This window comes from Thunnus maccoyii, chromosome 12 (genome assembly GCF_910596095.1).
Source record: "Thunnus maccoyii chromosome 12, fThuMac1.1, whole genome shotgun sequence".
NCBI lineage: Eukaryota > Metazoa > Chordata > Actinopteri > Scombriformes > Scombridae > Thunnus > Thunnus maccoyii.
Genome location: NC_056544.1, coordinates 24,343,745 through 24,357,282, shown reverse-complemented (window position 1 = coordinate 24,357,282; position 13,538 = coordinate 24,343,745). Strand labels below are relative to the sequence as shown.

Sequence of the window (13,538 nt, the reverse complement as noted above, 5' to 3'; positions counted from 1 at the left end):
AGTGAACAGCATCTTGAAATTCTTATCACTATATTTTTATTTAGATTAAGCATCAACTTAAGAATATACTTCCATTTTTCTTTACAGTCAGATAAAAAATATATTTTGGCCTTCGGGCCGCAGAAAAAGCAACATGTTAATTCAATGTACATAATGCAGACACAAAACAACAGACAGCTACATTAATAAAAAAAACAATAAGTCACATTCTCTAATTTTTATTAAGTGCGTTCAACATGATTTTGCTGCTGGATCACAAAAATGAAAACAATAACTTGTACTTGGAATGGATTGCACATAAAAGGACAGAATGTTAAAAGTTGCTGCTATGTGATTAATTTCACTAATACAATGTTTACAAAATGGACATAAAATGTGTTGAAATGAATGTTTTAAATATTATAATCAGAGGGAGAGCCGGGTGCTTCAAATCTAAATTTCAAGCAAAATTAAATTATGAAGTTTTCATCATTAAATTTGTTGAGTATACACAATATTTCTCCAACTCCTAGTTTTGTTCACTAATGCTTATCAGCATTGCTTGATCACTTGTTTGCCATTTCTGAAGCACAAAACCAAAACATTAACTAGTTCCAGCTTCTCAGTTGAGAGAATTTGCTGCTTTTCACTGTTTTTATACAACTGAATATCTTTTGGGATGTGGACAAAACATTTGAAGACGTCACCATTGATTTGGCAGGTGAATCCATAATGAAAATAATGACTAGTTGCGACTCTATTTCTGCTCCTGAATTTATAAGAAAAAGGAACACGAGAAAAGAAACAAAAGCTAAAATTAAACTTCTGTTTTTTGGTAGACTGTGTGAAACCAGCTGTGAAACACGGAGCGACATGCAGTGAAGACACAATGACATAGCTTTCATCAGTACATTGTTAAATAATTTTGTAGTTTAAACATCTAATTCATGCAAGACACAAAGGTTAGAAATAAGAGGTATTTTTACAACAAAAAGGAAGAAAATGCACGTGGAGCTTCATGCACAGGCCCGCTGCCATTTAACACAAATTAATTTACAGTATAAAGCTTCACAAGATTCAACTCAATGTTTTTTGTGCTCGCCATCCTCTCTGCGCCAAATCTTCTTTCATCAGACAATCGGCTTCTTGTCTATTTTGATGCTCTCGTAGGTGTCAGTAGTGTGAGAGCTCAGACCCTGCGGGACACAGACAGACAGAAATACTGAGAGGTAAAAACACCTCCTATAAAAAGTAAGACGCTTGTTCTGTTTTGTGCATTTCTAAAAAAAAAAAAAAAAACAACGCAGTGAGCATTTCCTGCACTGAGGTCTAAGTGTGACTGTTCTGACAGCCGGGTAGGTGAGAATAAAAAAAGTCCTTTACCGTCCGCTTTGCGGTAAGCTGTCACTTTTCCATCATGTGCCATTTTAAATGTCTTTTTAAGCATTAGAATGAGAAGTCTCACCGCATAGATGCCTCCCTCAGCGGGCTGCTTCTGTGGGATGGAAACAGTTGAAACAAGAAGGAATTAGCAAGTGAGCTTCAGCAACATGCATCAGTTTCTTAATAAATGTGACACAGTGTTTGAAATGTCTAGTTCCTCCTTTGAGTCTTGAAAGCCATATTGGTTACAGGTTGTTTTATTTATGTTAAGCTTCAAACAATTTGATGTCATTTTGGATGCATAAAGCAATTAACAGGAAGTGGAGTTCACACTTTAAGTGAAGACACACCGGTGGAAACTGTGACTGTGTACAGTGTATAAATAATCTAGGTTGGTGGTCAGCTCAAGTTTACAGGAAATGATAGACTGACGTTGGCTGTAAAGAAGAACTTCTGTTTTTGAAGACAAAATGCCACAAAATACGGACAGAGCATACACAGAAAAGGTCATCAACTCATAACTGTCCTCTTTTTTTGTGCTTTTCTCACACAAATACAGACACAAACATAAATTTTACCTCAGGGTTGTTCGCAGGTTTACTGGTTTGATGAATCTGTCAAAAATACAACAGAAAGCTCACATGATTCAATGATTCAGATAATATTCAGTCATGTATGACAGTTTAAAGCTGGAATAGCTGGATGTGAAGAGTTTGCCTCTAAAACAAAAAAGGGTGTCAGCTGCCAGTAATGGAGGAAGTATCCAGACCTTTTGATTAAGTCAAAGTAGCAATGCAACACTGTAAAAGTACTCCATTACACTGAAAACGTACTTATTATCCACAAAATGTACATAAAAAGTAAAATTACTCAATGCAGAGACTGTTATACTACTATATCATTATGTAAGTATTACTGATACATAGTTGGTCGCAGTGAGGGTAATGTTAATTACTTTATATATTGTTGGATAATTAATCTATAACAGTATATCATATTTTATAAACTCACTATATGTTTTGTAATCAATCGTAATTTCTAACCTGTCAAACAAATGTAGCCTAAAGTGGACAAGAAGAATAAAGTGGCATGAATTAGGAAGTACGGCAAATGTGTACTTAAGTACAGGACTTGAGTATACAGTATGTACTTAGTAACTTTCCACCACTTTCAGCTAAACTTAGAGAATGAAGATGAAAGAAAAGGCCATTGAAGTAGAAAAATATGGAGGGCATTGGTTAAAAGTGAACTTTCACATTTTTCGATGACTTTCTCCACGCAAAAATATAGAACATTTCTGAACAACAGCCTAAAATGTTGCATATTTATTTTTGTTCTGCCGAATGTCCGTAAAGTTCTACACTTTATAACAGTCGTCATGACAGGGTGTGCGCATGTATGCGTAGTTCCTGGTTGTCTTACCCTCAGTCTGCAGTATAAGACGGTGAGAATGATGCCGTAGAGGATGAGGATCCCATCCAGGATATAACAGACGTTCATGTTTCCAAGGGATTCTGCACACAGACACAAACACATCATCATTCACCAACGTCAACCTCCAAAACCAAAAGCTGTTTGTTTTACTGAAAGTTTATATGATCGAAAAATAAAAATCTTCCTAGAAGAGCTCAAAAGATGTGACATTTCTTAATCCTCACCAGCACAGGCAGGATTGATCATCAAAAAGACGGTGATGAGCGACGCTCGCATCATCTTACCAGGCGAACTGCAGATAAGAGGGTCTCTTTTTGTTGCTCCTTTGTAGGCTGTCGGCGAGATCTCTAAAAAAGTGTCTGAAGTGAGCTCTGAGAAAGAGAGAAGCAGCAAACAGGAAGTCCGGGGCTCTCTGTCCGTTTTGAAGCTGTGAAACCACACGCCTACCGCACTGCCACCCCCCCCAGCAGTTCCTCTAAAACTCTTGTGAAAAACATTGTACATCCGTTTGGTAGAAAATTACTCAAATCCAGTGACACAGCGTTTACATCAACAGGGAAAGAAACACACTCAAATCAGAAAAGCGGAATCTGTTAAGTGTGTAACTGTGTCAGAAAAAGCAACCTACAAGTGGTCATTATGTTCACTTCCACGCAGTTCTGCATGTTCTTCCTCCTCACAGACTTACGTCATGTTTTTTAATAGGTAGTTTTACTTTAATAACTTCTAATGCCTTAAAAGGAAAAAACAAAGAAAACAAGACTTCAACGGAATAAATGGTTTAATAATGAAAAATGCCTAACACACTATACAAGCTACAGTTACCAAAAAGGAAGAAAATACAAGACAAATCTACAAATTTTTTTTTTTACAAGCCACTTGTTTTTCAAAAGTGAAAACATTCAAAAAATTTGCATCATCATAACTTAGGCACCTTAAAAATGATAGAAAACAAGTTGTTATAAAAAAGTTTTGGAGCCCAAAATAACTCTAGCATGCATTTTTTTTTAAAAAAAACACATCTGCATTTTGATCACTCAGATGAAATGTCATACACGTGTAACCTGTCGAGATAAATGTTCAGAAATGTAAAGGGCTTTTTTAAAACCACATTTTCACCAGGAAATAAAAGCAAACAGTCAGTCGTGTTGTACAAACGGAGCGGCTCAAGTCTTCAACATCAGGCGAGTTTCAGCATTTACAGTAAGTTTTCGGGAGAAGGACAGCGTCAGGGGGAGGAGGAGGGGGGGGGGGGGGGACAGGTGTGTGCCCTCCCAACCCCCCTCCCGACGCTGCTTATCCTCCACATCTGGAGAGTAAGGCTGTCGGATGGAGGCAGCATGTTTCACTGTGCTTGTTTCAGCTCGTGGCACAAGGCGGTGATACGCTACTGCTGCAGAGGAGCTGCAGTGAGGAGTTACAATCACACGTCTGGTTTTGGGTTTTTTTTTTTTGGAGAAATGCGTTGACGAGCAGCTCATAGTTAAACCACAGCTGCCTAGTCAGGACTGATTTCCTTATAAGTACATAGTTAAAAAAAAACAAAAAAACAAAACAAAACTTGAAATAGACTTTGACCTCATTTACACCTGCTATTAACATAAAATATGTGTCTGGATTAATTTGTAATGTATTAATAAGCATTCTTGTTTTCTGAATTCTACACTGTGATTGGATTTCAGTATCTTTGTGGTCCGATGAAAACAATGATTTGTACATTTTCAGATAAACTGAAGAAATTTCAATGCATTCTGCGTGCAATTTACACCTTACCTTAAAAGGATTATTCTGGTAGTATTCTATATTTTCCTTACTGTTAACAAATGTCATGAAAAGACCAAAACCAACAGTAAATTGATCCTACAAACAATAATGTGTTATCTGTGCATCTGATATACCGTATACCTCTGTGCCATAGAGGTGCATTGTTGACCTAAAACTATTAAAAACACATGAATGAGCCACAGAGTTACAATAGGTGACATGTTCCTTCATTACCACTACACGAACTCTGGTTTATTTTTAGTCAATCCCACATAAAGCAGCTGAAAATAGTTCCCAGACATTGTGTTAATTTCCTCCTGTTTGACCACAGGAAATTATTCAGCCTTCTACAGAAATTAAATTATACCTTTGTGACCTGTTTTTTAAGATTCATATCCTGTGAGCAACAGAAAGGGAAGGAAATCGGAAAAGTACTGAGAGACGGAATTACAGATTGTTGGTTTTGGTCTTTTTATGGGATTTGTTGGCAATAAGAACAAAAAACAAAAAAACATCACCAGCCTTATTCTTTATCATCCTTATACAGACAAGATATTCAGATCCAGATCATATGTAAATACCAAGTGTAAATTGTGTCTTCCAGTTAAAACTGCAATATTCATTGTAAAAATGCCAGTGTAGAATAAAACAAAAGCTGCATATTTAGACAATCGTGAATGTGTGTAAGTCTGAAGTAGCCACAACTCAGGAATGTACTTCCATTTTTCTTTACAGTCAGATAAAAATACATTTTGGCCTTCAGGCCGCAGAAAAGCAACGTGTTAATTCAATGCACATAATGCTACATTCTGTAAGTAAAAAAAAAAAAAAAAAGTCACACCCTCTAATATAAAAACAGTCCTCGCCATCTCAAGTAAAATAATACACTGACAGGGAACCAGAAGGCAGTGGTACACTAGCGTTGCAGTCAGAGCTGTTTTTAAGACACATGAAGAGGAAGTGAAAAATGTGATGTAATCCCCCTCCTCTGGAGTTTATGTGTTGAGTCAGCGCAGTAAAGTAGTCCAGTGGTTACAGCAAAAGAGGAGGCAAAAAGACAAAAAGTCCCCTTTAGAAAAAAGGTTGGTTTTTTTTGTTTTTTTACAGCATGTTGTAAGATAAAGACTTAACAACACAGAAAATAAAAAGTCAAGGCATCCGTTTGTTGGACAATCATTGAGCTGATCACAGTTTGATATCAGAGCATCTGTGATGATCGTAAAACAGGGGGAGGATTCAGACTCTCCTTGAATGGGTTTCTTTGTCACAGTCAGGGGAAATGATTGGATATGAGTGGATCACATGGCCTCCACATGTCCCGCCACATCAGTGATCCAGCAGGAGCGAGCACGAAAAGAGAGGACAGCCGGGGGGGGGGGTGTGTGTGAAAGGAGACACCTCAGGGGACGCCTTCACACCGAGGTCTCCGACTGCAGCCTCATGACGAACTTGTGGCTCTTTGGATCGATGAACTCCTCTCCGAGCCGCAGGAAGGGGAGCGGTGTCACCGTGACGACCAGGGAGAAGTCCAGGCGCCTCAGGGAGAATACCAGACCCTGTCGCAGGGCTGAAGTCACAGGCTCCTCGCTCACCAGAGTCCACTGGCGCCCCCTGCCATTCTGCTGCTGGTACTGCATGGTGGGGCCGGGGGTGAGGTAACGCTCCAGGAAAGCCTGGCAGGGAGGAAGAGGGACGTTAATCATCATGACATCACTGGATAAGACATATTTTATTAAACGAGTAAGGTCATTTTAAATCTGAATCCCAAAAAATAAAGCCACAGTGATCACAAACCTTGGGCGTCATGTTGTGCGTGATGCAGAACTGCAGGTGTGTGAGGATGCTCTCCATGCTGTGGAAGGCCTGCTGCCGGGTCGTTCTCAGATATTTCTGCATGGCCCTCGCCATCGGGGCGAAGATGGCTTGAGCCGCCTCCCGAGGATCCATCACCTCCCGCGGGTGTTTGGGGGATGATGCGATCTCGTCCTCGTGGAGACGCTTGATGTGTGTGAAGGCCTCTTCTACCGCCACCACCAACCTAGAGGGTCGGCAAAAAACTGAATTTTAGACGTCGTCAGCATTGTGGTTATTTCTCAACAGAATCTCCATTCAATTTGAAAATTCCTTTGGTCGCTTCAGCAGTGGAATCAGCATATCTTCACAGTCAAATTCTTTGTTTAGTCAGGACTGAGTGAAAATGGAGCTTCGAAGAAAAGGCAGCAATAAACAAAACCATATGTTGGGTAAGCTCTGGTGAACAAATATTGTAGGAAAACTTTGGAAAATACAACACAAAAATACAAACTAGGAAAATTGTATTTTTCCCTAAGCCCATCAGAAGGAGTAAATACTAAATTCTGCAATGGAACAACTTGAACAGAGGAAACACCAAGTTGAAACAGTTGAAACATTCATTGCATATTTCAGTCTACCCTCCTGCAGCAAACTCCAAAGTTTTGCAGGAGATCCTCAACAAACTGACAAGCTGTTTAATGTCACTAATAGCCAGAACAATGAGGACATGTGAGACACGACTGGCTCAAGTCATGCGTGTGACAGAATTAAGTCAGATTGTCAGAATATACATGTTGGCAAGACCTTATTGCCATCCTGGTGCTTCAGAGCGCTGCGAATTTAACAAACATGCCTTGATTTAGGTGATGAATGAATAAGAACCAAATGGGGTTACGTTTCAATTTCTGTTTAGTTTGACTTTCACTCTTTTAGAACAAACATTTCTGCTAAAAAAAACCCAAAAAAACATAAAACTGCATCTTATAATGTGCTACAAGATGTTCTTAACACCTTTTTAGTGTGACCTTAATTGACATCAAGGTGTCAGAACCCAAATGAGACATGGCTACAGACAAAAGATCTTAGTAAAACATGGATCACAGGTTTCACTTTGTCCACAGACAAAGACTACACATTGTCTAGAAGCATCTCCTTTGTTTGCTCCTCCACTGATCACATCACACTTATTTATTAACCTTAACAAACCCTGTAACTGGGAACTATCATCTGTGTCTGACCTGGCCTTGCGTTTGCGGACCCTGCGGTCCATCTCGGCCTCCTCGTAGTAATACTCGTTGTGGGAGTTGTCTCTCCTCCTGGCAGCGGCTGCTATCATGGCCCGGGACTGGCCTGTTGAGTTATTGGCTGGGTTTTCTGCAAGACGACACACGCAGAGAGAGGAATTAGTGGGTGGCAGTTGCATTTCAGGTATTTAGTTGACGCTCTTATCCACGTGAGATGAAGAGTCAAATAAAAATGTGAAATTTCCAACATTACAAACAGTAAGGAGGACTTATTATTCCTGTGCAGATGTGGGTAAAAACTACATGTTGCATTTATCTGCTGTATGCATCAGACGACGCTGATCTGGTACTGACGTAGGGTGATGAATGAACAAGGAAAATGAGGGAGTTCTGGATTAGAAAACAGGCGTCAGAGATGTGACAAGGCTGTATTTACCGTCCAGGGAGTAAACCTTGAAGCCAGTCATCTTCTTGGACAGAATGGACTTGGGCAGGTTGAGGAGGGCAGGGTTGTAGACGGAGAAGTCGCTGTAATAACGGTCCAACACCCAGACAGCTGCCCGCTGGATACTAAAACACAGAGCGTCAATCATCACTGCCAAAGTAAATACAGGTGAAACATCAGCTGCTGGCTATAAAATGTAAACACAGATATAAGATAATACTGAATATTGGTGCTGTAATCAGTTCTACCTCTAAGCAGGAAGTCATTTCCAGTAGGTTTATGGCTTTTTAACATGTTTTACTCGCTATTTGTAATCCCATTCTGTACTCATGTCTTTGATGACGGTAATGTTAAAAAATGAATAAATATCTGGATCTATAGTACCGCAACTTAAATTACTATTTACTGTATAAGTCCACACAGTAGACCTTCAGAGGATTATACATTGGTAGGAGCCATTATTTTTGATTTTATAATAATTTTGACCCTAAAATAAACAGATTAAACTCATTTTCACCCAAATTTTTTGTCCTCCAGATGTTTTTGGGATTAATCGTATGTGACAATCCAATTTTTTGTATTCTTAAAAACATATTTTCACATGTTTTTAATACTCAAAATGAAAGCTAGTCAATTCCCCCGATTAAAAAAAGAAAAAAAAAAATCACAAACAAACCTCAGTTTACTGTATCAGAGTTACAGTTGGTGAAAGTTACTGAAGTTCACTGATTTGGACTTTAAACTTTAATGGACAGAGATCGTGATCTTTTCCTGTGCGGCAAATCTCATCTATCTGATGCTCTGAGGATGCAAACACTCAGAAATATTAACTATCTAACATACTGTAGGTCTAGGTATCATATAAATTAATATTTGTCTCAGTGGAGTTATGCATCAAAAGGTTATGGTGTTTGAGAAGCTTGTTCTGCATGCGGGTGCAAACATACACTCTTCCCTTTTATTTACATTTATGAGAGTTTGGTTCCAAAATGAGAAATAAATTACTGAAATACATGAAATCTACTCTTAGACAATATCTAACGGCACAATCTTCTACGTTGACTGACTATGGCGACTTCAAGTGGTACTATAAAAAAAAAAAAAAGCTGACAGCATCTCACACACACACACACACACACACACACACACAGACACACACACACACACACACACAGCAGCAGTTTTCACTGAGATTGTCTCCTGTTTCTACAAACAAATAAAGATGCTGTCAGAATCATTTAAAAGATGCTATAATCAAAAAAAGAACGAAAAACCAAAACACACAGGCTTCAAAAGATCTCATGGTATGCTATCAATATTTCTTAATATAATTCATTAATTTAATTTTAAACAGGATGTTGGGACTGGGCTGTGGACAATCAATCTTAAATGTAAACAGATTGGCTATAAATTACGCAGAACAAAGGCTTTGATAGGATGGAGCGGGACTGTGGAAAAAATATGAGACGTCTTTGCTGGTTGGGGTTTATAATTATATCCACTAGTACAACTGAAGATGCTTGTTTTCCAGAAATCACAGGCGGATTTCACTGGGTTTTAACCAATATTATAGTGTTTTATAAAAGTTAATAGGTAACCTAAGTCCTTTGTTGTCAGAACTATAGAAAATGCACAGTGCACCTTCATCAAATTTAGTCTAAAATGGACATCTAGCAACTCTTCTTTACTATTCGTACAGTCAAAGTTTCCGTAATTTTTTATATTTTCCACAACCACACACTAACCTGAGGTGACCCACGTTGTAGAACTTGCTGGCCCCGTCCGTGCTCCTGACAACCTTGAGGCAGAAGGCTGGCTGCAGGTGTCGGACCTCCAGCAGCACCAGAGCCAGGTACTGAATGAAGAGCAGTGCGTCCACCAGCGACGCAGCGTACTCCACAATCCCCCTGTAGTCCCTCTCCCGGGGCTCCAGCACCCGCACGCCGTAAAACAACCAGTACGACGCCACGAACAGGAACACCAGCACCATCAGCAGGCAGCGGAAGACGAAGAAGCGCGGGAGCGTGGCGCGAGGAGGGCGGAGGAACAGCGCCCAGGAGGAGATGAGCAGCACCAAGAGCTTGAAGGCCAAGGAGACGTAGAGGCCTTCGCAGGGCGTGCCGCAGGGCTCCAAGGCGTCGCGCCACAGCACCTGCGGTAGGATGAGGAAGGCTAAAGGCGTGACTAAGGCGAAGAAGCTCAGGCAGCCTCCCAGCGCCGGCCCGATGAAGCGTTTGCACTCCAGAGGAGTCGACTCCTCCAAATCTTTGGTGACGCGGGTCAGGTCCTCGTTGGAGATGCTGTGCTCTGAGGTGCCGGTGACGACGGTGGTGGTCTCGCCCCAGTTGTCATCCTGTCAGACAAAGAGAAGGAGATACAGGTTTATGATTGACCAATCAAATAATAAGCCTATCAATAATTATTAATCAAAAATGTGCATTTGCTTGTTCTGGTTTCTCAGATGTGAGGATTAGATGCTTTTCTCTGTTTCATGCCGTTATAAATTGAATGTCTTTGCAACAAGCGATGTGTGGACGTCACTTTGGGCTACAGGAACATGTGATGGGCATTTTTCACTATGAAGAGTGAGAAAAAAAAATATGAGCCAAGGCCCTTAACTCAGTTATGAGAGGAAACAAGTACGAGTAACAAACGCCTCATTACTATTTAAAGACAAACAGCTTCTCATGCCAATGTCTCCTCAGTCTCCTTAATGAAAACATGCCTCTTTACTTTAAATATTGCTTCTAAGACGCAGTTAGATAAATGTCAACACCTGTTCTTTCCCCACTGACTGACAGGACAGCCATGGTTGAAGAAAAAATGACTGACAGCTCCAAGTAAAACACACTTGACTTCAACGGGAAAGCAATATTCTTCTGTTCTTAACAGCTAAATGTGCCAGAGAAAAGAATTTGATAGGACCACAAAGCCTTTAAATAATAGTTTCAAGCCGTCACAGCAGGTAAAAGCTAACACATTAAAAACAAAGCTGACAGTTTACCAAGAAACGTAATTACCGCTGTTCACTCATAGAGGTCACGGATTAGTAACTGTGCAGTTAAAATGAACAGGCTTGCATGAAAAACAGCGTGACTGACCCTGTCGTCTCCGCGAGTCGACTCCGCATCGAGCAGAGGCTCTCCGGGAGTCTGGATTGTGACTGATTTGTCTGCACGACTGCTGCTGTCTCGGCTCTTAGAGCGGTGGCGGTCCCTCCGATCCCTGGAAGACAAACACACACAACAGCACACTCGTGAATGATGTTTTGAAGTAATTTTATCTTCAGATTCCCAAAACAGATCGACTTGAGCAAATGTCTGCTTGGTTCCTACATATTAATGCTTATTTTTTGCACATATTAAATAGTTCCACATTGATTTTAAGTTAGAAACATTGGGTGCAAATATTCTTTGGGAGGATTTGCTAGAATGCAGCCACCCTCAACATCCTCTACTAGCAGGTTGAGATCTCAGAGAAGAAGAATTTATGCACTACAGGCCTGTTTTACGGTTATATAGAGCTGCAGCAACAAGCCGATAAATCGATCAACAGAAAATTAATTATTATTATGATAATCGTATAATCGTTTGTCATTTTTTAAGGAAAAATGCTTAACATTTGCTGGTTGCAGCTTCTCAAATGTGAGGATTTGAAGGTTTTATGTGTCATACGTGATAGTAAACTGAATATCTTTAGATTTTAACTTTTGATCCGACAAAGGAAGACGTTAAATGACGTCACCTTGAGTTCTCAGACATTATAAACAGGCATTTTTCACTATTTTCTGACATTTTATAGACAAAATGAAAATAATTGTTAGTTGCAGCCCTACTGTTGTATATATATATATGTATGTTCATTTGGACAGCGTGGACTGGACACATAACACAGCTGGAAACAGACAAAGTGACATCAGATTCAAAAACAAAACAGCCTTTTCTTTATTGCTTAATTGTTGATGATGCAGAGCACCATCCTGGAAATTATCTCTTGGTGAATTTAGACCTTTGATTCATATCTGAAGTGTTAAAAAACATGATCTAAACCAGCCCTTTAAATCCGATTAGATGAGGTCTCATCCTTGCGGTTGCACACCAAACAAACAAGCATAGTCACACTCATGTACAATTTAGGTTTGGCTTCTTACAAACCCGCACTTTTACAAAATCACACCGTGTCCTGGCTGAACTGCTTCACTTAGCGAAGCTGGCTGATCACTGCTCTGATATTAATATATATATATATATAAGCTACAATTTGTAACAACATAATACACAATCCATGATTCACAAGGAGCAGGGAGAAGAAAAAAGCAGTACTACCTCTGCAAAAAAGTATAATTCTTTTTAATGGAGTTATGTTTTGGATAAATATATTTTAAAAAGTGTAATATATGATATATCTTGAGCTAATATTCTTCTAAATTTTCAGCAATAAGAAACTGACATGTTATTTTCCGGTGTAGCCTTTGTCCAGCGTAGATGGTGCCAAAACTGGGAACTCAGCAAATGATTTACTTCGATTTTAATCATTTTTAATCCACCAAAAATGTGGCCTACTTGTTAGTAACAGTCAGTACGTGTCCCCCCTGCGCATATTTGTATATTTGGTGGAAATAAACTCACCCAACCAGCCTCCAAGAACTTTCTAAACATGAATACATTGAATGGTTGCTGCTAAAAGTCCAGCAGGAGAACAATGATGTTAAAATCATCTGCGTGACCTACCTGTGCTTGCGGGAGCTTCGGGAGTGGGACGACTTGTATGAGTAGCCCGAGTACTGCGACTCGTTGTCCATGTCTCGGGTCGGCGGTGAGCGGGCTTTACGGGCCCCGCCTCCTCCTCCTCCCCCCGTGCCGCGCTGCTCGCCTACTCCTCCCAGCTGGCTCTTACGCTCGGAGATGGACTTGGTGGAGAGAGCCAGGGGCAGCTTGAGCAGGTCAACCTTACTCCTGAGGGAATCTATCTTGGAGGCCGATGAGGAGGGAGCAGGAGAAGGGAGGCGGGCGAGCGGGGGAGGCTACAGAGAGGAGGAGAAGAGGAGGAGGAAGAGGGACGAGGGCGAGGATGGCGGGTGGGAGAGTCGCAGCAGGGGAGAGCTGAAGTGGCCGTGATCTGAAAGAGATGAGCAGAAGGAGAAAGTCGGTCAGATCAGTGTCACTTTTCCACGTCACTGATTATTGTAGCTGCGTGAAATTATTTAATTATTATTAAATTAATGATGTCGTCTACCATGAATTTTACAAGATGTCATTTTATTCTAATCTTAGGTTTCCTCTTTAACATCTGAACAAGGACAACAGATGAAAATGAGCCTTTTAAGCTAACTCTGGCTCATTTACAGTTTTTTTTATTTCTGTTGATTAATGAACATCGTCCCTGTCAAATACATGTAAAAAGCATTTTACCATGCTAACCTTATGGCTGTCAGCTCTTCATCTTCTTTTTATTTACAAATGTACACCACAGTTTCACCACAACTACAAATATTT

At 40.2% G+C, this 13,538-nt stretch overlaps 2 protein-coding genes across 3 annotated transcripts; both read right to left on the bottom strand.

Annotated features, from left to right (window-relative positions):
• Positions 1-649: 649 nt before the first annotated feature.
• fcer1gl (Fc receptor, IgE, high affinity I, gamma polypeptide like) lies at positions 650-3,195 on the bottom strand. Of its 2 annotated transcripts, none has more exons than XM_042429008.1 (5): positions 3,021-3,195; positions 2,785-2,876; positions 1,941-1,976; positions 1,363-1,474; positions 650-1,175 (listed from the first exon to the last, which is right to left on the bottom strand). In XM_042429008.1, the coding sequence occupies exons 1-5, from the start codon at positions 3,073-3,075 to the stop codon at positions 1,153-1,155; spliced, it is 318 nt and encodes a 105-aa protein (XP_042284942.1). In that variant the 5' UTR covers positions 3,076-3,195; the 3' UTR covers positions 650-1,152. The 2 variants fall into 2 exon arrangements, with proteins under 2 accessions (XP_042284942.1, XP_042284943.1); XM_042429009.1 differs by having other exon boundaries at positions 1,445-1,474.
• Positions 3,196-3,559: 364 nt separating this feature from the next.
• On the bottom strand, positions 3,560-12,933 carry LOC121908525 (vang-like protein 2). Its single transcript, XM_042428607.1, has 7 exons — positions 12,774-12,933; positions 11,145-11,268; positions 9,789-10,396; positions 8,035-8,168; positions 7,593-7,728; positions 6,355-6,598; positions 3,560-6,233 (listed from the first exon to the last, which is right to left on the bottom strand). The coding sequence occupies exons 1-7, from the start codon at positions 12,842-12,844 to the stop codon at positions 5,973-5,975; spliced, it is 1,578 nt and encodes a 525-aa protein (XP_042284541.1). The 5' UTR covers positions 12,845-12,933; the 3' UTR covers positions 3,560-5,972.
• Between the last annotated feature and the right edge of the window lie 605 nt (positions 12,934-13,538).

What these genes read in the sequence shown, in the direction of transcription:
- fcer1gl (XM_042429008.1), bottom strand. Translation starts at nt 3,075, where the DNA reads ATGATGCGAGCGTCGCTCATCACCGTCTTTTTGATGATCAATCCTGCC. An exon ending in GATCAATCCTGCCTGTGCTG is followed by an intron (nt 2,877 to 3,020) that starts GTGAGGATTAAG and finishes GTCTGTGTGCAG; the next exon opens with AATCCCTTGGAAACATGAAC. An exon ending in TCTTATACTGCAGACTGAGG is followed by an intron (nt 1,977 to 2,784) that starts GTAAGACAACCA and finishes TATTTTTGACAG; the next exon opens with ATTCATCAAACCAGTAAACC.
- LOC121908525 (XM_042428607.1), bottom strand. Translation starts at nt 12,844, where the DNA reads ATGGACAACGAGTCGCAGTACTCGGGCTACTCATACAAGTCGTCCCAC. An exon ending in CGACTCGCGGAGACGACAGG is followed by an intron (nt 10,397 to 11,144) that starts GTCAGTCACGCT and finishes TTTGTCTGACAG; the next exon opens with GATGACAACTGGGGCGAGAC. An exon ending in CAAGGTTTACTCCCTGGACG is followed by an intron (nt 7,729 to 8,034) that starts GTAAATACAGCC and finishes GTCGTCTTGCAG; the next exon opens with AAAACCCAGCCAATAACTCA.